Source organism: Fusarium falciforme, chromosome 8 (genome assembly GCF_026873545.1).
Source record: "Fusarium falciforme chromosome 8, complete sequence".
Lineage (NCBI taxonomy): Eukaryota > Fungi > Ascomycota > Sordariomycetes > Hypocreales > Nectriaceae > Fusarium > Fusarium falciforme.
In genome coordinates, this window is record NC_070551.1 from 1,254,484 (window position 1) to 1,276,882 (window position 22,399).

Consider the following 22,399-nt stretch of genomic DNA (forward strand, 5'->3'; position numbering starts at 1 on the left):
TTTCCATCAAAATTCGCGTCGCATCATCAACCTAAACATTTGCGCATTACCATTAACCCTCCCTTGGACCGTCATCGCGCCCAGAGTGGCCCCAAACTCCCGACCACGATCCGACAGGGGGGGTAACGTCGAGCTCCCCGCCCGACATCGCAACCGGCGAGATGGGCGTTATACGTAAGAAAACCATCACCAGAGGGAGTGAAGGAGGTGTCAAATACGTCTGCGACGTTTGTTCGTCTGATATCACATCTACGGTAAGCCTCCCTGTTGCTTTGGCTGCTGCCTGGTAGCTGTCGGGGATGTGGAAGACGCGCCCCGGAGATATTCCGGCTAAACCTGTCATGTCATGATGGAGGCGGCTAATCTTGCTGTGTAGGTCCGTATTAGATGTGCCGACGCAGCATGTAGTGATTTCGACCTCTGCGTCTCGTGTTTTGCCAAAGGAGAAGCCCGGAATGCTCATGACCCCGCGACCCATGCCTTTCGTGTCATTGAGCAAAACTCGTTTCCCATCTTCGACCGGGAATGGGGTGCCGATGAAGAATTACTCCTTCTCGAAGGTGCAGAGATATACGGTCTCGGTTCATGGTCCGACATTGCCGATCATATTGGTGGATTCCGAGAAAAGGACGAAGTCCGCGACCACTATCTCCAGACCTATGTCGACTCACCATGTTTTCCGCTCCCGAAGCGATGCGCCCCGAAAGATTGTGAGCTAGCCAACGAGATTCCCCGTGAAGAGTTCCAATCGCGCAAAAAGAGGCGAATAGAAGAACGAAGAGATGCAGCCAAAAATGCACCAGCCCTTCAGCCCAAGACGAAACCCACGGCTAGTGTACCGAGTTGTCATGAAATCCAGGGTTACATGCCGGGTCGTTTGGAATTTGAGACCGAATACGCGAATGAGGCAGAGGAAGCTGTCCAGCTTATGCAATTCGACCCCGGTGATGGTCTGAATCCCAGGACCGGTGAGCTTGAGCCCGAGATGGAGCTCAAGCTGACTGTAATGGACATTTACAACTGCCGACTGACGCAACGTGTGGAACGCAAAAAGGTCATCTTTGAGCACAATCTCCTCGATTACCGGGAAAACACCAAGCTGGAGAAGAAGCGCACAAAGGAAGAAAAGGACCTGCTCCAGAAGGCCAAACCATTTGCTCGAATGATGAACCACAAAGACTTTGAGGACCTCAACCAGGGTCTCATTGATGAGCTCAACTTGAGACAGGCCATCGCGCAGCTTCAGGAATGGCGGAACAACCGGATTGGCGATCTTCGGAGTGGTGAAAAGTACGAAGCGGACAAGGCGTCGCGCATCCAAAAGTCGATTCCCATGGGATCCATGGACCGCGAGCGCTTGGCGTCTGCTCAGAGATCAAAGCAGCCTCCCCCCGAGCCTCCCAGTGGAGCCGCCCTGCTTGTCGCCCCAGAGCTGCCCATCCGGCCGTCGCCGACACCCAACGGCGAGGTCAACGGGGACAGCAAGGCATTGACGAATGGCCAGACCAATGGTGTCAACGGCGTGAACGGTGTGAACGGCGTCAATGGGCATGTACCACCCAAGCAGAAGTACACTGCGCAACCCATCTCGGGGGTACAGCCCCTGCAGCTGAGCCAGGACAATGCGCCAGACTTGCATTTGCTCACACCTGAAGAAGCCAAACTGTGCGAAGTGATTAGGCTGCAACCAAAGCCGTACTTGATGATCAAGGAACAGATCCTCAAGGAGGCGCTCAAGACCAACGGCACTCTGAAGAAGAAGCAGGCCAAGGAGATCTGCAGGTTAGACTCGCAGAAGGGAGGGAGGATTTTCGATTTCTTTATCAACTCGGGATGGGTGGGCAAGGCGTGAATTGGCTGTTTTGTTTTACTGAGAAATACCCTGAAGACCGGACTGGGGGCGTTTTGCGATGCCTTGACTTGTTTGTTTGAAGCCGCTGTACTGTATACTTTGTGTATAGATATTAATGAGCGTACGACTAGATCCAATGATTGTTCCAATACGTGCGTTCTCTTGGCTGTGAGTGTCAACTTGAAGCTATGTTGCTCGTTGATGCAACCCCGCCATCTCAGGCTGGCAAAGCCAGATTTCCTTGGTGGGGCAGTTGCATTAGCCCGTCTGTTGAGACGGGCCTCTCAGAGGAGTCAAGACTTGATGAGCTACAACTCAGATTTGTTCAACTTTGGTTGCCCATGAGGCTATTCAGGTCCATCAGCAAACCCTTCTTTTCCCAGGCTCGCACGATGACCACCATTGCGACCCTCAAGCGGCTATCGGCCAAGTCCTTGTCGGAGAAGATTCTCGAGGAGGTGAACGCTGCGGACCCCACGTTTGCCATCATTGATGTTCGTGATGATGGTGAGTCTACCTTGCAACATCGTAGCATGATGCAGCTTCAGTTTATTCACATATCACCTATCTTCATACTCCACTCAAGACGTTCAAACTTGGATCATTTAGTCTCAACCCCAACTAACAAGCTTTGCAGACTACATAGGCGGCCATATCAAGGGTGCTAGCAACATCCCCGCCCACACCCTCGATGCCATGATGGCGACCCTCGTGCGCCGCCTCAAGGACAAGAAGACGGTCGTCTTCCACTGCGCCCTCAGCCAAGTCCGAGGACCCAGCGCCGCGCTCAAGTACCTCCGCGAGCGGGACGGCCTGTTGCGCTCCATGGGCGAAGACCCGAAGGGAGCAGATGGACAGGAGGTGTTTGTGCTGGATAGAGGCTTCTCTGGGTGGCAGGAGCTGTATGGAGAGGACGAGAGGTTAACGGAAGGGTATGTGAAGGATTTGTGGGATAATTACTGAGAAGCGACATCCGAATCGCAGAGTTTGGAGATGCTTGGTGCAGTTTTGAGCAGGATCTCAATACAACGGGGTATATTCCTCTATCCAACTCTCCAGTATACTGACAGCTATCACTCAGCGTCGTTCTCAGGCTTCAGTATTTGAAGTGATGATGTCAGATTTGCCAAAGACTGCTGCTTCCGATGACGATGGTCCGAAAGGGAGGCTGCGAAGAAGAGCAAAAGGAAAGTCCAGACATATCCCTTGCCCAAGTACCAGCTATCTTTCCCCGTTGAGTTCGGTATAGGGCACGGATCTTGCCAAAGCAGCGCCGAATATGATGATGGAGACGGCACCAGAAGTGCAAATGGTGAAGGCGGTGGTCCTCGTCGTCGCTGTCGGGGTGGTGGTGGAAGCAGCAGGGGTGGAGGGTCTGGTAGTTGTGATTCTTGTTGCGCTGTCTTCGCCCAGCTTATCCTCCACCTGCTTGTTCTCGACCTTGCTGTCGCCAAAGTCGTTATCGCTGACTTGATACTGACCGAGGTGGTGACAGCACCCAATCCTCTGGTTCGAGCCCTCGTCTTGATGACTGATTTGGTTGAGAAGTCGACCATCCGAGAGGCGATCGGGACGGGCAACATCTCAAAAAATCTGCAATACAACGTATAATCTTATCTCGGCTCGGGTTTGATAATCTCTGGTTGGAAGTATGTCTGATATATCTGGTCTGTGGTGGTGAGGATGGATGGCTGTTGGCTGCCCTGGGTCGATGCGAAGATCCAAGAAGCTGATAGAGGAAAAAGTTTTACAGGGGAGTAGAAAGAGAAGTTGGTTAACTTTTTATCAGGGCTTTTAAGGTGCTGCTTTTCACCGAAGGCCATCTGGAGAGTTTGTAGATACATCAGGTCCACAAGACAAGGTACCTAAAGGCTCTGGAAGGAGCGGCCTGTCACAACGAAGGAGACATCCACAAATCACCATGAAGTTGTTAGTTTCCTGAGAATAAGAAAACGGAGAGTTTCTACCGTATAAATGCCTATCTAATGAAGCTGGAAATTTCGAGGGTAGAATTTGGTGAAATAGGGTGTGTTTATGAGTGATAGGATTGTGCAAAATGCTAGAGGTTAATTCAGGCAAGAATTTCCCATCCTTCAACAGCTAAAAATGCAGAAAAATGGCCACATGTGGACTTACGCTGATTATGACAAATCCTGCTGGTGTTCAGACCAAGCACTGTGGGATTTAAAGGGCATTGTAGAGCCAACTCCAAGGTAGACCTACACCGTGAATATTGTGGTGTTGTTACCCTGAACAGCCTCACGATCCAACCCCTGTCCACTATGACGCAACCAATTCGCAAACTCCTGGAGCTTTTTTTTTTTTTAAGTGGCTGACGATTGGCCGGTGTCGCACTGGAAGAGGAGACTGCGAGAGTCCAAAACCTCCCCTCGCTTCACTTCCCACTAAAGATTCTTTAGTCCCAGCCTGTTTGTCTTGTTGATTGCAGCTAGCTGTCCCACCTGTTTTCCTTCCGTTCCCATTGTTTCTTTATCGGCGTTGTTTGTCTGGGTCTTCCAACAGACATCCATTGGGCGTTGTGCATACCAACTACTTAAGACTCTCTATCTTGACTTCTCCCTTATCTTTCTGCAACACCTCAACCGATCCATCCGCACAGATCTTCACCAGAACCAAGCTCAACTTTACCCCGCCACCGAGATCGCACTATCTATCGCATCCTACCGCAGACATGGGCTCGCAGCCGGAGCAGACCAAGCAGAATGGGCGCGTGGACCTCCGTCCAGCTGAGGTTGCCGCAGACCTTGGCTACACGCCCGTCATCCAGGTCTCTGAGCCATGGACGGTCGGCAAGGTAGTCGAAAAGATCCCCGGTGATGCCCCCCTTGAAGGGTCTGAATCGCCGCTGGCCTTTTTCCACCTTCTCGAGCGACTCAAGACGACCAAGAGAGAAGGGTGGCGGCGATTCGGCATTGAGAGGTAACTTGCCTGCGATATGTTTTGCTTATACGGTTACTGACATCACCAGGGGAGAATCCATCGCCGACCACATGTACCGCATGTCCATGATTTCCATGTTCGCCCCGCCGTCCCTCGCCCCGAAGCTCGATCTTGCCAAATGCATGAAGATGTGCTTGATTCACGACATGGCTGAGCTGCTCGTCGGTGACATCACCCCCGTCGATGGCGTTCCCAAGCCCGAGAAGAGCCGCCGCGAGTCCGAGACGATGGACTTTTTGACCAAGAACCTTTTGCGAAATGTCGCTGGCGGCACAACGGGCGAAGATATCCGTGCCATCTGGCAAGAGTATGAGGACTCCAAGACGCTTGAGAGTCACTTTGTGCACGATGTGGACAAGATGGAGCTGCTCCTGCAGATGGTCGAATACGAGAAGCGTGGAGATGGCAAACTTGATCTGGGCGAGTTCGCATACGTCGCAACCAGAATCACACTCCCCGAGATGAAGACCTGGGGTCAAGAGGTCCTCAAGGAGCGGGAGGCCTTTTGGGGAAGCAAGTCCCACGTCCACGGAGAGCAGGGCGTCGATGGAGGAGTCAAGCCGGAGCGGAAAGGTCAGCAGGATGACTACTGCTCTCGTGGCTGAGCCTCTCGTGCCTGGGCTTTTTTGAATTTGAGGACCAAGACAGGAGCTGGAATGATACCAATGGCCTTTGGGGATTTCAAGGGATGATGGCGTCTGGACTGGAGGGAAGGGAATGGTACGGATCCTTAGAGGGCATCTGTTCACGCAGCATGAGTAACATGGTTAATGAGCAAGCAAGAGTAACGACAGTGTGTTTAGATAGCACCATGCATTAGATAGCCCGGTTTTTCGCTTTTGCCATGAATGATGAGAGCAACAATGCCAAGGGCCTGGATGCTTATCTAATCGATCATCCACATTTTCTAGACTCAGATGAAGCCTCCATTTCGGCGATCGCCTGGGACAATCAATGCAGAAGCACTTGGTGGAAATGAATCAAATCAATCGCCAGATGAAAACTGCGGCTACTCCCCCTGATCCATTGTCCCCGTTCTTTGTCAAAAAGCTAAACCCTGCCGATCTGAGTGGGCCAACATCACCCGCCATCCCCAACCAAAAACCCTGAGAACCCGCCGACGCAGGGGTGCAGAGCTGGCCCGGGGAGCTGCACTCGCTAAAGCAGAGCAAAGCTTTGTCTAGCCACGCACTATTCGGCAGCGGTGAGCAAAGAGGCAAAAAGGTCGGCTGGAGGGGGCAAGGTTGAGGAATGAAGAGAACCCAGCCTCTCGATACCTGCGTCTCGTTCTCCAGGTTGCGACTGCGACTCCCGTCTTTGTTTCCTGCATCCATCTTACACCACCTGCAGCAGCCTCCAGTAGCAAATTGAAACTCGGCAGCTCCAGGCAAGCAATCAGCTTAAGAGCTGCACCAATCATCCATCGACAAAGACGCTGGCCCCCCAACCGCAAACCCCCCTGTCAAACAAAACAACCAAGTCGGCAAGCTGTTTGGCGCTGAACGTCACAAGACTGCGGCAAGCGGCAGAAGGGCCTCGCTTTCAAGGCCTCTTTCTTACTTGCATTCATCGCATCATACTACGTACCTACAGTGCAGGACAGCGCCAAAGGTACAGGCAGATCACGTTCTTCGGGACCCAAGGTTTGGTTAGAGTTGCTGCGTGCAGCCAGGCAACCAAAAGGCAAACTCCTCAACCACATGCGCTGAAGGCCATCTCTTCGTCAACACCACCCACCCGCACACGGACGAGGCACAAGACCCGACCCCAAACAAAGCCAGTCACGAGGCGATCTCAACCATCGCCCTTTGTCTCGTCGCTCAAACAACGATCCTCTATTGCGCTCGATCTCGAATTCATCCCCGATTACCGTTCCGACTTTACGGCTCAGTTTACCCCAGACCCGCTCCAAGACGTAGTCCTGACATGTGTCTCGGCTGCCGCTGAGCTTCTGTTTATTCTTTTACAGCTTCCATCTCGCTCAGATCCTTGCGCGCGTGTGCGCACGACGCCCGCTTTCCGCATTCCTACCTTTCAAGAGAAATGACTGTTCCTCCGCATTTCCACATGCCCGGCGCTTTTCACGGCGAAGGCGTCCATCCTGGGCTGTTTCGCCCGCCCATGTCGCCCAGCTCGAGTACCAGCTTCGGATACGCTGCCCCTCGCATCAGCGCCGGTCATGACGTGCACGCATCTAAGCGCAAGCGGAATCGCCATGACATGTCACGATCGCAAGATATCCGCATGGAAGGCGACCTCGACCATAATGGCTTCTTCAGTACACCTATCGCGCAGACTAGAAGTGGCGATAGGCGCTATCAGCTCGCCGGCCAGCTCGACACCCCAAGCAGCGGTCCCTTCGAAAGCGGCATCCTCGGCGAGAGCATGTACTCGGACTCGGATTATAGAAGAGCTCTCGGATCGAAGAGAGCTCATGACGATATAGACCAGAATATTGGCGGCCCCACGCCGCTCTTCAACCTCCCGCCGCAGCCGATGCCATCACAGAGCTGGGGAAGCTTCGCATTCTCTACCCTCGGCGGCGTTGTCGGGCGTGTGTGGGAGTTTTGCAAGGCTGGTGCGTTCCGAGGCTTCCAGGCCGGCGGCGGTAAGGCCTTTTCGGTATCGACTGGTAGGGTACAGGAACTGCCGGAACTACCCTCAATCGACGAGAAGGCAGATGAGAACCAGCACCTACCAGGTCAATTCCCTCCCCAGGGAGATTACTTCAACCACCAGCCTGAGTACCCCGAGGATCCCATCAACAGCGGAGCATCTACGCCAACCGGACCGGCCGCGAAACGGAGGCATACTGATCACCGGGATGAGCTTGGTAGGAATTGGGTTCTGGTGAGTGACGATAAGCCAGCTCAGCCGAAACCTACCCCTCCAGCGCGACGTGCTTCCTATCGCCCGACCCCTCGATCGCGAAACACGGGCCCATCGATGGCAACCGGTCGACGCATCAGCACGCCCGCCTCTCGATTCTCGTCAGCATCGACTCCGACCCAGCGACGACCGGCCAGTCGCCCTACCAGCCGCCTCTCTCACATCCCTTCACCTTCGTTGCCATCTCCGATTCCAGCATCAACCGCCTCCTTCGCTGGTACTCGATCTCCTTCCCCGAGCAAGATTCCCCAACCTACCCGACGTCGAAACACGATGGCACCATCTCCGAGTCCAAGCAACATGTCCCACCGCCGCTCCCACAGCAACGCCTCGACAGCTTCGGCACGTGCTTCAGTTGAAGCCAGCCCTCGACTTGATGCTGAAGCCAAGCATCTCGCTGCCCGTCGTAAGATGGAGGAGCGGGACACAGATGTGCGCATCAACGCCTTCAACAAGCAGCTACAAGACATGATTCGACAGGGTCGGGAGGCCCTGGGCACGACAATTGAAGTGGAAGGCAATTGGGAAGATGAACTATAAGCGTTCCACCACCGACGACACGCTTACAGCATTTAGATCTTTGATGATGCCCGTTTTGTTCTTTTTGTTTTTATGATGTTTCCACTGATACCCTCCCATTCTTTCTTTGGGCTGAAATTTTCTCGACGCTTAAGTATCGTTGTCGGAAGTCTGGCTGGACTGCTGAATGGGATGGATCTTACGCGGGAGTTCTGTGGTATCTGGTCGGCGTTGAAGAGAATGGAGGGATTTGTTCCTGGTCTTCGTTGGCCACTTCTTACGTTCTGCTCTAGGGATTGACTTGACTGGTGTTTACTTTATGCCATTTTACGCCCTCTCTTCTTGTCACTTCTATTCACTCAAACGGTTGAATCGAAACTTATGATCGAAACACCACCTTTTATAACATTTACGATATGAACCGCCTGCCAGTACGAGCACGTTGCTGTGCACGACACGAATGACCTACACGTCGAGGCCTTTTAATAAAAGTTACGCATTGCCTCGTCATAACTCGCTTCGTTTTCCTGATCGAAATCCTTCCTCCACGGTACTCCCGACCCTCAACCTCACTACGACGTGCTCCGGAGCTAGCGGATTGCTCAGGACATTGTCATGCGGGAGGAGGATTGCTTGGGCCTAAATGACTGCATCTGCCTATGCTCAATAACTCGATAGGACTCGCGAGACTCAAATTAATCTCGAAGAAAGTCTATAACCATCTCTCTGGGTTCAAGTCTAAATCCAACGGGGCCGTATCCAACATATTCGCAAGTTCCAATGCAGACGCCATCGGCCAATCCCATACGTTCCACTGAAGTTGCTCGAGATCAGGCGGCACTTGAAGATCTGAGAATATCTTTCTGCGAAGCAAGTCGAGTACTTCGGCACACTGAGCCACATGGTTCCCGACATCATCCGTGTGTGTATGGAGCTGTTGCAGCGTCTCGATGCACGACTGTATAAGGCTCTCGTCCTGGTCGACTGTCACGGGATACCCTTTCCAACCAGCGAAGAGTATCGTTAAGCCTGATTGCCAGAGCATGTGTATTCCGTTGGGGTAGAGAAGCGTCACAAGAAGACTTTCTGGCCAGTCGCTAGCAGGATACTCTGCACCTTGGCTGTCGGCTCCCATCATGGCTAGACCAGCCGACAATAGCCTAACGAGGGTGGCGGAAGCTTGACCACAGGCTTTGAGTGATGGGACAAACTGCGCATCAGCGACAGTGAAAGAGAGAGCTGGTCGATGAACATGGATTGTTGCGACGCAGTGCGCGACCCTCAGGAATATTGCCTCGAGCGACATGTTGACGACCGGCGTGGCCAGTTCAGGGTCCATCTCAGGCTCGAGGACTACCCTCTCCCACATATTGAGTTCGGCTTGCAGATGGGCGATCTTTGACACTCCGCCACGGCGACGGGTAGTGGTGTAGAGATCCTCAAGCGTCCGTCCGATGATGCGGGCGAGCTTGAACAGGCTGATGGCGGTATCAACTTGTGACCTCTCTCCCGGCAGAGGAAACTCGACATGTGTTCGTGACAGAAGGTCATGGTCTACACTTGTGGGAAGATCTGTGTCGACATCTTGGTCGCGTATTAATCGAGGCATGCCATGATAGGCACTCGAGAATCTGGAACACGATTAGCAACAGGCACTCCAAGAGAGGTGTGATACTGACGCGTCTAGTGAGTATTGGCACCACCAAGTCCGTCTTCTCAGTTCCGTCTCGAGGGGATCAAACTTGAAGCGATGTGAATGGCGGTGGAGACCTAGAGTCTGAGCCAAGCGCGTTGCTACCCCTGATATGTGAGAGGCTGTGGAATAGCGCCCAGATAGTTGGAGGTATATCTGCATGATGACGAGTCCCTGTAGGCTTTGAAGACTTGGTTGATCAATCACCCTGTCTAGCAAAGCCGTGGCCATGGTGTAGAAGCGCTCAGACTGGCATATGAAGTGATGGTGCTGTTGAGTGCAGTCTCCCCTCTGGCCAATTGTTCCAAGGGCAAGCAGCCCAAGAATTTGATACAGGATGATAATGCTAGAACTGGTGGCTTCGTAAAAACCAAGTAGCCTCTGCATAGCATCTATCGTTGATGACTTGTGAACAATGGGATACAGCGGCGTCCACCTGTTAATGGTAACCTCTATAATCTCCACCGTGTTTGGCGGTAGTTGTCGGACCAAGTCCGAGACTGCAGGTGTGAGAGGGTTCTGAACCGAAGAGCCCCAGGGACTGTGTAGATATAAGCCGTAAGCGCAGCTGGGGAATGCATCCTTGTGCATCTGGAGAAGTTGAAGCTGCTGCTCGGCCTGGCTGATGAAGTGGACGCCTGTAGTTGAGCCACCAAACATGGAAGCTTGTCGATCATCTGCCACAAGGCGCCCCATGTGACCGATCACAGGCTCGTTTGCTGACTTTATCGTGACGGGCTGGGTTCTGGTCATTATGCTACTGTGCCCTGGAGTGTTGGTTATAACAGGCAGGGACAGCGCTTGGTTCGTCTGCTGGAGTGTAATAGATTGTGATGGGACGACATTTTGAGATATAGGGGTCGAAGCCTCTGCAGGATGTTGAGAATGGCCTGGGGGTGTCTGGCGACGCTGCTCAATGCCCTCGGCTTCGTAAAAGCTGCGTCCAGTTAGAGAAATGAAATAGTGACATGAAGATATCTCACCTTTTCCGTTTCCTATTCCTTTTCAGCTTGGCTGTAGTTACGCAGACAACACCTGCTTGAAGGCAGGGAGAGCACTAAAAAGTTAGTAAAGGAGGCCTGAAGCAAAAATTCTTCTCCCTTACATCATTGTCTTGACCATGGCATCTAATCTTTCTCCTGAGGAATCGTTAGTCGAGGCCATGCAAGTGAATTGCTGGGTGAGTTGGAGAAGGTCCATACCGCCGACATCGGTCACTGCATGATTTATGTTAGTATGTGTAAACATTGATCTCTGGGGTCGTCTGAACCTACCATACTTGACCCGGAACTCTGCCAGAAGGCGAATCCGAAGGAACACTTTCAACGGTCGAGGTCATTAGAGAGGTTGTGTAGATTCAGTTTGTACCTGGTGATCAGTTCGAGATTACGAAATGGTCATGCCAGGCACAATGCGGGGTCACACTAGCCGAAATTTGGAGAACCGCTCATAAGTGGAATTATTAGCAAGGTTTCTAGCAAGTTTAAAGCACCATTGGATCTCTCCTGAGAGGGGCAACCAAGGTAGTTGTGTAAGTCCTACTTGTACGAGTTGAATGAGACTAAATCAAAATCCTATTCTGGCGGGTGTAAACCAAGATTCTGTTTTACAACCAAGAAACCACAGCTAACTTGATCTCAGGAGAACAGGAGAAGCTTGACATGGCCATCTTAGACGTCTAGTAGGCGTAAAGGGCAACCGCCTCGTTCTCCGACCTCTGAATCTTCTTGTTGAGTCGCATCAGCCAAACCCTCATAGCCCAAGCACACATGATGCTAGTCACTGCAAATCCAACCATGCTGGAGAAGCCCATTCTGTACACAGGGTCGTCCGACTTGGGCCAGAGGTAGGCGCAGTAGATGTATGCCAAGTTGGCCGTGACGTTGACGAGAGCATATGCAACAGACTTCTTCTCAGGAGTTTGCGAGAGAGTGTTGCTCACCCAACCGAGGATGACGGATCCAACAGAGTAAGCACCCGTGGCATACAGGAATGTCGCCGTGTAGCGTGTCGCTAGGTCGAGGGTGGCGCAAGACATCACAAAACCAACCACTGCCAGGGAGAGACCGGCTGTGATGTGCCAAGTTCGCTCGTTGAAATGACCCGAAGACCAGGCAAACGGAATGCCGAGCAGTCCAGAGACAAAGTACGGAGGAGCGGTAAGAAGAAGAGCAGTGGTGGACTTGAAGCCCATGGACCTGATGATAGTAGGGAAGAAGTTGTTGAAAGAGCAAGCACTAGGTTGGTCAGCGTTTGATTCCCGGGTCAAGATTTCAACACACGAACCTGATGTGAAGATTCTGCATCAGACAGAAGAGCCAAGTGCGAGGATCGCTGCAGGCTTGCTTCAGGCCTTCCCAGGTTGAGCCTCGAGTCTGCCCGCCCACGGTGTCTCGCTTGATTCTCTGGATGCAAAGCTCACGCTCCTCAGGGGTGAGCCAGCGGGTCTGCGAGGGATCGTCTGGGAGCAGGAGGAAACCGAACAAGGCGACGACGGCGGTGACGCAGCCTTCGATGATGAAAAGCCTGTAGTGTTTGGTTATTACAGATATTCCGCTATTAGAGGAGGCATCACATACCATTGCCAGCCCGCAATCCCCTTGACCTTGTCGAGGGTGGAAAACGTAGCTGCGGCGATGAGACCCGAGCATCCTGTGCTCACAACCTGTCCGGTATACAGCAGCGAGATGCGTGTGGCGAGTTCCTTTCGTGTGTAGTAAATCGACAGCAAGTACAGAGCACCGGGGTAGAAAGGCTAAAGGTACCGAATTAGTTATTGAAGCTTGAGTTGGGTGACTATACTTACAGCTTCAACAAAGCCCAGGAAGAATCGACAAGCAATCAGACCGCTGTAATTCTTGACAAGTGCAGTACAAGCTGAGACGGTGGCCCAACCGATCATGCAGACAGACAGATAAATGGAAGGGCGAGTTCGTGTCATGAACATGTTGGAGGGGACTGGGCGAGTTAGTCTTGCTACTCTGGCTGATGCTAAGAATGAACAAGCGTACCTTGCATCAGGAGATAGCCAACAAACAGGATCGAAATGGCAGTGTTGTATTGGACGCCTTTAAGGTTCAGGTCCTCTTCGAGGGTGTTCAATCGGGCTTGGGGCAGGGCATTTCGATCGAGGTAGTTGAGAAAGTACATGGCCCAGAGAATGGGCTTGTCTTGTTAGCAATTGAATATGAATTGTTCTTGAGAGGCATACCATGATCATTCTGTCAAGCTTTCGAACAAGGGCAATCTCGGCGGGATCTGTTTTGGCAGCAGCACCAGAGTAGTCACCACGAGGGTTGACTGGCTCGTCTTGCTCGAGCATCTTTTCGTCGTGAATCGCCTCAAGCTCGGAGGGCTTCATGTCCTTGGAAGAAGCGGACAGTCGAGCGGTAGCAGCCATGATGATTCCGAATTGTACAATAGAGGGATGATGGAAGAGGCAGGAGATGAATCTGGAGAAGTGCCTTGAAGTCTGGGGAAATGAGAAGACATGTTTGCATCTATATACTCCCAGACCACTCTCTGGTCCAGATCGTTCATCTTTAGACTCAAACCATCAGCCCCATGGAGAAATCCTAGCCCTCTGGGGAAAATGCGGAGAAGGACGGTGTAAAGTCGTTGGACACATGGATCGTCGTCGAGGGTTACGCCGTTATCCCGCTATCCCGCTATTCCGTCAGCTTATCCCGCTCCAACGCCGTAGCATCGACTCCACAGGTGGCCTTGATGGTCGGACGAGGCGACGGAATAGGGATTTAAAGTGGCGGGATTGAGGAATTGGGATGTTTGATTGGTAATTGGGATGTGGGCTGTTGTAGGGAGGAAATGCATAAAATGTCGACTCCCGTATGACCGGTGTTGGACCTTGGTTCTATACCTATTCTTGATCCAAAGCACTTGCATGACCAATTATCATCATGGCTGCCGCAACTGTCTTTGACTCGACCCTCTTTGGAAACACATTCGGAACCGAAGAGATTCGAGAGTGTTTTTCTGAGCGGTCATACGTTTCCAAGCTCATCGAAGCAGAATGCGCTCTCGCTCGGGCTGAGGAAGACGAGGGAGTCATTCCCCAAGGCACTGCTAGTGTCATTCAAAAGCACAGTGATGTCTCCAAGATAGACTGGCCGTTGCTGGCACAGAAGGCTGAGATTGTAGGATACCCCATCCTTGGCCTTGTGGAGCAGATGGCTTCATGGGTTCCTCACCAAGAGGGTAAGTGGGCTTCCTTGGCATGAGACTGGTAACTGACATTCTCTAAGCTGGATACATCCACTGGGGTGCCACTACACAAGATATCATGGACTTGGCATCTCAACTGCAGATCAAGGAAGGTCTCGTAATTGTAGAGCGTCAACTCAACGAGACTATCAGCATCCTCGAATCCATGACATCAAAGTACCGCGACACATCCATGGCAGGTCGAACACATCTGCAGCACGCCCTACCTATTACGTTTGGTTACAAATGTGGCGTCTGGCTTGCTGGACTACGACGTCACGCCGAACGCCTGCAGCAGATCAAGGAGCGCTGTCTGCTCGTGCAGTTTGGTGGTGCGGCCGGCACTCTGGCTTCTTTGGGCACATCAGACAGCGGGATCCGAGTGCGAAAGAGGCTGGCAGTTATCTTGGGTCTCCGTGACCCAGTAATCACTTGGCATGTTGCCAGAGATACCACTGCAGAAGTTGTCAACTTTTTGGCGTTGGTTGGAGGGTCACTCGGCAAGATTGCCCTCGACTTGATCATGATGTCCTCGAACGAGCTGAACGAGGTGAGTTTTTAGATCGATACGCCTTTGGACAGCTGGCTAACCGTGTTCTTGTTAGGTTGCTGAGCCATTCGTGCCTCATCGAGGAGCGTCCTCAACAATGCCCCAAAAGAGAAACCCAATCTCGAGCGAGATAATCCTAGCCCAGTCCAAGATCCTCAGGGCACAAGCAGGACTCGTGCTAGACGCCATGATATCAGACTTTGAGCGAGCCTCGGGCCCTTGGCACCTGGAGTGGGCAGCGCTGCCGGTGGCCTTTATCTCGGCGGTTGGATCACTTCATCAAGCCAACTTTGCACTCTCTGGTCTGCAGGTCAATCAAGATGCCATGAAGGCTAACCTTGAGTCGACAAGGGGCCTCATTGTCGCTGAAGCTGTCATGATGAAGTTGGCTGTGTATGTTGGCCGACAGGAAGCACACGAGATTGTCTACGGGGCTTGTGTGTCAGCGTTGGACAGGAATACTTCGTTGCTTGAGGCACTGGAGAAGGTATCGGAAGTCACAAAACACTTGTCTTCTGAGGAGCTGTCATCGTTGTGCGACCCGAGCCAGTATCTAGGTTGTTGCCAGCTCATGGTGGATGAGCTGTTGGCTTCGTCCTCTGAGAGTTTCAAGACGAATGGGAAGATAAATGGTAAGACGAACGGTGTGACGAATGGTGTGGCGAATGGGACAACGAATGGCACGACGAATGGTCATCATTGAAGGACTTTTGGATGTATGAGACATGAAAACAGATAGGGACACTGAATTGATTACTATAAAGAATAGAGTCTTGACTACCTCCTATGGAGCACGATAATAAAAAGAGTAGTCCGAAAGAATTCGACTCGGCAAGCAAAGCATGCATTTCTGCTTTCCAACAATAAGATATCAAGCGATTGTATAACTACAATGGATTAAAGCGGCCATCCCATGATTGTTTGCCCAAATGCAAGCCCCTATCTTCAGGACAAGCAAAGTCTCGTAATCTATGCACTTCAATCTGTAAACTGCCAAGCCACCTGTCATTAGCATTGGCCATTGGGCTAAACAGCGCACCACACTGCCAAATGGTGGACATTGATGGCTGGAGTTTGTTTTGGATGATGGCCAGGGAGATAGAAGTGGCCAACACTTTGCATATATTGTTATCTAGGAGACGGTCCTTTTGAAGAAAAGCTTTCTTGAGGCGTCGAAAGCCCATCATAGAGTAGATCGCTAGGGTCAATAGCCTAGTTGAGATGCTGCGCTATATGTTGAGGCTGTTGATCCCTACTAGGGATGTTCCACCCCTATTTGTATCTTCAAACTCTTCATGGAGCTGGCCTGCCTACCATGCATTTGATTCTGGCTGCCATCTTGTGCAGCCTGCAATTTGCTGCTGCTTGGTGGGGACAAAGTCAGAAAGCCATTCCCATCGGTGTTGCTATTCACAGCTGCACTCAGAAAGATGTTGTTGCACTCACCTTTGACGATGGGCCATTCTATTACACAGATCTACTCTTGAACCTCCTTGCCGAAGCTGATATGCATGCTACCTTCTTTGTCAACGGAAAAAACTGGGCAAACATTCAGGATCATCGCTCCACTATCATTCGAATGGTTGAAGAAGGGCATCAAGTTGCCTCGCACACGTATGTCCTTTGAAATCTTATGTTGATGCCCATGTTGACAAACGATTAGCTACGGCCATCCAAACCTAGCAAATCTCGACGAGGCCAATATCAAGCTAGAAATGACCAAGCTGGAGAACGAGTTCATCAAAATCCTCGGCAAATTCCCCATCTACATGCGTCCGCCGTTCTTGAGCTACAACAGCCAGACCCTGAAAGTCCTGGGCGAACTTGGGTACCACGTCATTGATACCGATATTGATACTCTTGACTGGCAGCACAATGCACCTCATGCGGTGGGACAATCTTTGGGACTGTTCTCGACCAGGCTGTGGAATGGAGGTTCCATGGTTCTGATGCATGATATTCACCGCAATACGGTTATGAATCTGGTGCCGTTGGTCATCAAGCAACTTCTTCAAAGTGGGAAACGGGGTGAGTTTTCTTCTTATCATGGATAACTTGAATCTTACACCTTCTTAGCCGTTACGATTGGAGAATGTCTTGGAGACCCCAAGAAGAACTGGTACCGGAATTCGCGTTCTGTGGTTAAGTATTTGGTAAAAGATCACTCAAAGACAACCAAGGACTGGAACGTGTATAATATTTGGGAAGCCAACAAGTTTACTTGGTCCGAGTAGATTTGCGTGGATGAACGAGGGGATCTTGATATCATTGCCAGCATTGGAAAAAGCGAAGTTGACAAAACTCAAGTCTACCATTTCATCCCCTATAAAAAGTCTCCAGATCAGTAATTTCATGAGACGAAGAGCAGATGAGGTCTCCAATGGTTTGAAGTTGTGGCGATTGGTCAAGTGCTTGACGCAATCCATCTCGCAATGCACGTCATATTACTCGACAACAAATGGCGAAGATGAAAAGCCGATAAGCGCGATGGCACAATACTCAAGAATATCAACTCATTCACTTTATCCCCCGCATCGAAATGATTGATAAGCTAAACTTGTATTGTATGGCTACACGACGAACCAATCCGAGCCGGAACTCGCTATCATGACCTCGCATGTGTGCGCAATCTTTCGTAGAATGATGAAAACGGGCTCACATAGCCGAAGAGTGTGATATAAGTGACAGCTTAAGTCTAATTCGAAGAAACAGTTGACAACAACCTTCAAATTTGCCTCTTCTCAAAATGGCTCACCTAGAATCTCGAAAGCACGTCTCCCCAGACTCTGGGTTCCCGATCACCATCCATCCTCACTTCAACGCCAAGATCAAAGATTGGACCCCTCCTGAGCCGCTGCGCGAGGAAATCACGCCTCCCCGTGACAGAGCGCACTTTGCAGATCCCGAAAAGAAGGCTCTGTTCTCCGTGGCCAAGAAGACGGACCTTACAGAATCTATTGGATCGGTTCTGGAGAACGTTCAGCTGTCGCAGTTGACGCCTCAGCAGTTAGATGAGCTCGCCCTTTTGGTCAATGAGCGGGGTGTTGTATTTTTCAGGGACCAGGACCTTGACACTGAGAAGCAGGTCAAGTTGTTTGAGCACTACGGTATTCTCGACCGTCATCCTGCGCAGAAAGATGTCAAGCATGTTGTGATTCGAGGGAGCACACAGGATCACCGAGAGATCGCCAAGTACACGCCCTGGCCATCGGGTGACTTTCACGCAGACACTTCCTTTGAAATCAATCCTCCTTCTTATTCTCTTCTCCGTATGGAGGAGCATCCTGAAGTTGGGGGCGATACTGCGTGGATTTCGGGTTATGGACTCTATGATACTCTGAGCGATGCCATGAAGAGATTCGTTGAGGGACTTCACGCTGTTCACACTTCACGAGTATGTATGATTCATACTTGAAAGAAACATTACACTAACATCGTGGCAGTTGCAATATGACACTATTCTCGACCTTTGGGGAACAGGGCCGAATCGTCCACCCATCGATACTCATCATCCAGCTGTGCGGACTCATCCAGTCACTGGACTAAAGGCTGTCAATGTGAACCCAGGCTTTGTAACCGGGTTTGCCGAGTTGAAAAAGGTGGAGTCGGGTAAGCAAACCAAAATCAACACAGGCTTTCAGACACTCATTTGCTACTAGACAAGCTTCTCGACTTCTTTGCCTACCATCTTCACTCCGCCGATGATCACTATGTTAGATGGAAGTGGACTGTGGGTTCTGTGGCTATGTGGGACAACCGGTATGATTCCAAGTAAACCGTTCTAGTTCTAGTACTCACAAGCTCCAGATGTGTTCTTCACCGTGTAATTCCTGGAACCTACGAGACGCCTCGTCGAGGAATCCGAACAACAGTCTTTGGAGAGAAGCGTGAGTCAATAAGGCACGATTATCTGCATCCAACTAACGGTTCTTGGCAGCCTACTATGACCCGAACAGTGAAGGACGTGCTGAGCGTGAGGCGAGACTTCGATCTGCCGCAAAGAAAGAAGTCAATGGTGATGGAGGAGCAAATTCGAAGCCTACACTTGAAACACCCGCTTGATTAGTTTAGCAATCCATTTGGAATTTAGGCTTTATAGCAACGATTTAACTCGTTCCCAGATTCATCGTCCTCGATACTGTACATGAATCAATCTTCCACTATTTGCGAGCCTTGATATACACCTTGAATCCCTTCGGCTTGACAAACCAGTAGTTCAGAGTCTCCAACTCCGCCACGTTAAAGTTATTATTAGGGAACGAAAAGTCAAAGTCACGAATAATTCGTGGTATCAACTTGGATATCTCCATAGTAGAAATATGTCTCCCAATGCATGTTCTTGCGCCCATGCCAAACTTGACGGACAGTCAGCCATATTATCTCAGGGAAGAGGTAGTTACTTACCGGCATCCAGTGACGGTTCATGGCATCTATCTTTTGCTTGTCGCCTTCTAACCAGCGCTCAGGGCGGAATACATCTGCGTCAGGACCAAAGATTGTCGAGTTGACGTGCTCTACCCAAGTGTTGACGCCCACAATCGTCTAGTCATATTAGTAAATGCACTACTGAGAGAAGACCAAACCTGCTTACCCCTTCTGGAAAGAATTGCCCAGCAATCATTGCGCCGCCTTTGGGAACCACTCGTTCCAAAGGCTGCCCTGTTGCAGGATGCAGCCTCAAGCCCTCCTTCAGCACAGCTTGGAGATACTCCATGTCCTGAGTCTCCTTGAAACTAAAGTGCCTGGGGTCTGCTGCTCGCTGCTGGTGTTGCTCAATTTCTTGTCGGAGCTTCTGAGTTACTTCTGGGTTCTTCATGAGAAAGAATAGAATCGCAGAGAGACTGATGCCCGTGGTGTCTGATCCAGCCGTCATGTTTGATGCGCATCCACTAAGGACATACCAAGCGTCGTATGTATCTGGGTCCTTTCGGTGCCGGGCCACATACTTGGAGAGAAAGTCCATCCGTTGGATGTCTTCATTCTCAATGTCTAGGTTCTTGGGCTTGGATTGGTGCTCCTTCATACATCGCTCCGTAAATTGGATGACATACTGTATCCCAGTGCCAGAATTTCCAGCAAACCAGTTACGGATGGCGAATAAAGCGGGATGAATCCAGGAGAAGATGCCAGCCCTGCACGCGTAGGCCAGGAACCCTTCCAAGGAGGCCATGATGCCGGCTATATCCATGCCTTGATCGAGGAAGCCTAGTCTTGTCGAGTATGTGATCATGCTGATGACATCAAAGGCATAGCACTGGAACCAGTGACCCATATCGACCAACGGTTTGCTCTCTGTAGAGTTTGGGTCCGCAGCCATCTCTCGGAGTCTCTGATCGAACAGATTGGCACATTCGTCCACAAAGTCTTCATATGAGATCAACGCCGACATGGCATGGGTGCTCTGGTAGAGCCTTCGCAACTGAGAGTGTTCCTTGATGTTCTCATGGGCAAAGATAGACGGCTGGTTAGGGTCGGGAGTAGTGAATGCCCGATAGAAGGAGGACTTGGCAAACTTGTCAGCTTTGCCAACACCGTAAATGATCTGAGCTGCCTCGGGGTGGTTGAAGCTATATCGATTGGGTCCATAGCGAACGATGGGACCGTATTGACGATGAAGATTGATGTTGTCGCGTTCAAAGTGTCCTCGCGATACTCGATTAAGGTACCATAAATCGGTGAAGCGCGCTAGAGTAGGTCCGGGGACATTCTTGAGGGGAGAGAAGAGGGCTTGATAGACACGAGACAGAACCTTGAGTGCGACCACCAGTGCCAGAGAGCACAGGGGTACAAGATAAATGAGGGCCGCCATATTGTCTACGAATGGGAAACATGTCTTACACTGATTTGTTTAATTGGGATATGCGACCACTTTAAAAGAAGCCCTTCCCGTGTGGTCCCGTGTGGAGATCCGACACTCCATCTCACTCTGGTGTACTCCAATTCTGGGCACCAATTACATTGGATTATTGTCTAATGCGGGGAGCCGAGATCATCGTGTCAGTGGGTTTATATAAGATGGTGGAGGATTTGTCTTTGGTATGTAATGATACCGTTGCTCTTGCGAGAAGCTGTGGTGGCTCCTAGTCGTGCGATATCTATGGTGTACTGGTCGCAACCAGTCACTGGCTGTCGAGATGCGAAGCCACATCAATGCATCTGATGAACATTATAGAAGGATACTATTAAAATTGATAGATGGACCAAAGACCGGGCTGTGCATGAGTAGTTCCCTGAGCCGCCCCTCGCTATTGGGCGTAGATTGCCGGGGGAGGGTTTCTGCCATGTCTCAAAGCTGCTTCTGTAAGAGACGCACAGGGCCTACTGTACTGTACTTGACCTGCAGTTCGCGTGTTCAACCAATCGGAGAGCACAATTTCTCAACACCATTGGAGAATACTTGGCCTCTCCCAACTCACAACATCAGAGGCAACACTCCCAACCACGATCATAGCGTCACCTCGCCAAGACACTATGACACTCGACCAAGGTTCGCAAAGAGCCCAAAAATTACTCATACAAATGTCTGGTGCGCCCGGCTCTGGCAAAAGCACGATAGCGAGACTACTGCGGCAGTCAATCGGCGGGGTTGTCATTGACCACGATGTCTTGAGATCCTCGCTCCTTGGAGACAGCGACGTTCCATTCGACCAAGTAGCAAAACGCGCCTATAATCTTCAATGGAGACTCGCGGAGGATTTCATGAAGCAGGGACTCAGCGTCATCGTGGACAGTACCTGCAACTTCCAAGAGGTTCTCGATCGGGGTTCAGCCCTCGCCGAGCAGCAGGGCTTTACTTATTGGTACGTGGAGTGTAAAGTCGAGGACATCGACTTGCTGGACGAAAGATTGCGCACGCGGGACCCTATGAAGAGTCAGCGAACCGCCGTCGATTGTCCCCCGGTCGCCGCGAGCAGCGCTCGTGTAGGCGAGGATTCTCGGGCGGTCTTCAAGAAATGGATTGAGAGCCCGTGTCGCCCTGAAAGCAACTCCATCGTGTTGGATTCGACGGGCAGTCCAGAGGCGAATCGAGACCTTGTCTTGAAGCAGATTGCCGGTTGAGTGGGTGAGTGGCCAGTATCAAGGCCATGTTGCTGGCTATTAAGCGACTAGAAGTTGGCCAATATGCTTCAGATTATCTAGCAGGGCAGCTCCGGAACTCAGCAAAAATGCCGTGAATATTTTTTAAGACAGCGGCGCTATGGGGACTTCCGAACAAGATAGTGGACTTGGAGTAAAGGTGGTGAACAGTGAGTGACAGCCCTGTGCTATTGGCTTTGGGGCACCTCCATGAAGGTCTAAGATCCAGCGCAAAGGTCACCACAAGCATCTTAGAACATTTGACAATGAGAATAGATTAAACTGTTGCATTCTCTCATCACGAATGGTCGAGGACGCGTTGCCCTCTTGACAGTGATCTACATGCAGGTGAGCCACGACGACACTCACTCGGGAAGCTGGATATGCTCCCTGCCGAGCTGTTCAGAGAGATTTTTTACTTCTCTGGATATACCATCTCTCACAGCCCCAACCTCATCCACGGCATCACTAGCATCAAAGTCGATGGGTACAGTTGCAAGACCTTGACCACCACAAGGCACGACTGCTGCAGCTCCTTTGGCTGTTGCCTGTCCCTGGTCTCATGCAAGACAGTTGCTTTAAATACGGCGTCAAGCACTTCCTCGTGAAGGGACACTACGTCTCCACGGCTACTGGT

The 22,399-nt window shown here is 51.2% G+C and overlaps 10 protein-coding genes and 1 pseudogene across 11 annotated transcripts, besides 1 other annotated feature; 8 read left to right on the forward strand and 3 right to left on the reverse strand.

Annotated features, from left to right (window-relative positions):
* Positions 1–161: 161 nt before the first annotated feature.
* On the forward strand, positions 162–1,852 carry NCS54_01022800 (Transcriptional adapter 2; the record flags this gene model as incomplete). Its single annotated transcript, XM_053155545.1, has 2 exons — positions 162–254; positions 377–1,852. 2 exons carry the CDS (start codon positions 162–164, stop codon positions 1,850–1,852), a joined length of 1,569 nt encoding a protein of 522 aa, XP_053011520.1.
* A 326-nt stretch (positions 1,853–2,178) lies between these two features.
* NCS54_01022900 (Rhodanese domain-containing protein) lies at positions 2,179–2,815 on the forward strand (the record flags this gene model as incomplete). The annotated part of the gene is made up of 2 exons (XM_053155546.1): positions 2,179–2,359; positions 2,490–2,815. The coding sequence occupies exons 1-2, from the start codon at positions 2,194–2,196 to the stop codon at positions 2,813–2,815; spliced, it is 492 nt and encodes a 163-aa protein (XP_053011521.1). The 5' UTR covers positions 2,179–2,193.
* Positions 2,816–4,472: 1,657 nt separating this feature from the next.
* Positions 4,473–5,418, forward strand: NCS54_01023000 (annotated as a pseudogene). The gene is made up of 2 exons: positions 4,473–4,792; positions 4,842–5,418.
* Positions 4,473–5,418: a sequence feature.
* A 1,438-nt stretch (positions 5,419–6,856) lies between these two features.
* Positions 6,857–8,242, forward strand: NCS54_01023100 (Hypothetical protein; the record flags this gene model as incomplete). Its single annotated transcript, XM_053155547.1, has 1 exon — positions 6,857–8,242. The coding sequence occupies one exon, from the start codon at positions 6,857–6,859 to the stop codon at positions 8,240–8,242; it is 1,386 nt and encodes a 461-aa protein (XP_053011522.1).
* A 691-nt stretch (positions 8,243–8,933) lies between these two features.
* Positions 8,934–11,253, reverse strand: NCS54_01023200 (Fungal-trans domain-containing protein; the record flags this gene model as incomplete). Its single annotated transcript, XM_053155548.1, has 6 exons — positions 8,934–9,852; positions 9,901–10,851; positions 10,898–10,971; positions 11,020–11,053; positions 11,117–11,131; positions 11,189–11,253. 6 exons carry the CDS (start codon positions 11,251–11,253, stop codon positions 8,934–8,936), a joined length of 2,058 nt encoding a protein of 685 aa, XP_053011523.1.
* Positions 11,254–11,592: 339 nt separating this feature from the next.
* Positions 11,593–13,314, reverse strand: NCS54_01023300 (MFS domain-containing protein; the record flags this gene model as incomplete). The annotated part of the gene is made up of 6 exons (XM_053155549.1): positions 11,593–12,151; positions 12,201–12,440; positions 12,494–12,669; positions 12,721–12,872; positions 12,926–13,079; positions 13,126–13,314. 6 exons carry the CDS (start codon positions 13,312–13,314, stop codon positions 11,593–11,595), a joined length of 1,470 nt encoding a protein of 489 aa, XP_053011524.1.
* A 517-nt stretch (positions 13,315–13,831) lies between these two features.
* On the forward strand, positions 13,832–15,388 carry NCS54_01023400 (ADSL-C domain-containing protein; the record flags this gene model as incomplete). Its single annotated transcript, XM_053155550.1, has 3 exons — positions 13,832–14,129; positions 14,177–14,685; positions 14,741–15,388. The coding sequence occupies 3 exons, from the start codon at positions 13,832–13,834 to the stop codon at positions 15,386–15,388; spliced, it is 1,455 nt and encodes a 484-aa protein (XP_053011525.1).
* Positions 15,389–16,000: 612 nt separating this feature from the next.
* Positions 16,001–16,919, forward strand: NCS54_01023500 (NodB-like proteiny domain-containing protein; the record flags this gene model as incomplete). The annotated part of the gene is made up of 3 exons (XM_053155551.1): positions 16,001–16,299; positions 16,349–16,713; positions 16,762–16,919. The coding sequence occupies 3 exons, from the start codon at positions 16,001–16,003 to the stop codon at positions 16,917–16,919; spliced, it is 822 nt and encodes a 273-aa protein (XP_053011526.1).
* A 512-nt stretch (positions 16,920–17,431) lies between these two features.
* Positions 17,432–18,747, forward strand: NCS54_01023600 (TauD domain-containing protein; the record flags this gene model as incomplete). Its single annotated transcript, XM_053155552.1, has 5 exons — positions 17,432–18,079; positions 18,129–18,294; positions 18,345–18,444; positions 18,493–18,572; positions 18,623–18,747. 5 exons carry the CDS (start codon positions 17,432–17,434, stop codon positions 18,745–18,747), a joined length of 1,119 nt encoding a protein of 372 aa, XP_053011527.1.
* Positions 18,748–18,845: 98 nt separating this feature from the next.
* On the reverse strand, positions 18,846–20,494 carry NCS54_01023700 (Hypothetical protein; the record flags this gene model as incomplete). Its single annotated transcript, XM_053155553.1, has 3 exons — positions 18,846–19,040; positions 19,090–19,227; positions 19,277–20,494. The coding sequence occupies 3 exons, from the start codon at positions 20,492–20,494 to the stop codon at positions 18,846–18,848; spliced, it is 1,551 nt and encodes a 516-aa protein (XP_053011528.1).
* Positions 20,495–21,135: 641 nt separating this feature from the next.
* Positions 21,136–21,744, forward strand: NCS54_01023800 (Hypothetical protein; the record flags this gene model as incomplete). The annotated part of the gene is made up of 1 exon (XM_053155554.1): positions 21,136–21,744. The coding sequence occupies exon 1, from the start codon at positions 21,157–21,159 to the stop codon at positions 21,742–21,744; it is 588 nt and encodes a 195-aa protein (XP_053011529.1). The 5' UTR covers positions 21,136–21,156.
* Positions 21,745–22,399: the final 655 nt, after the last annotated feature.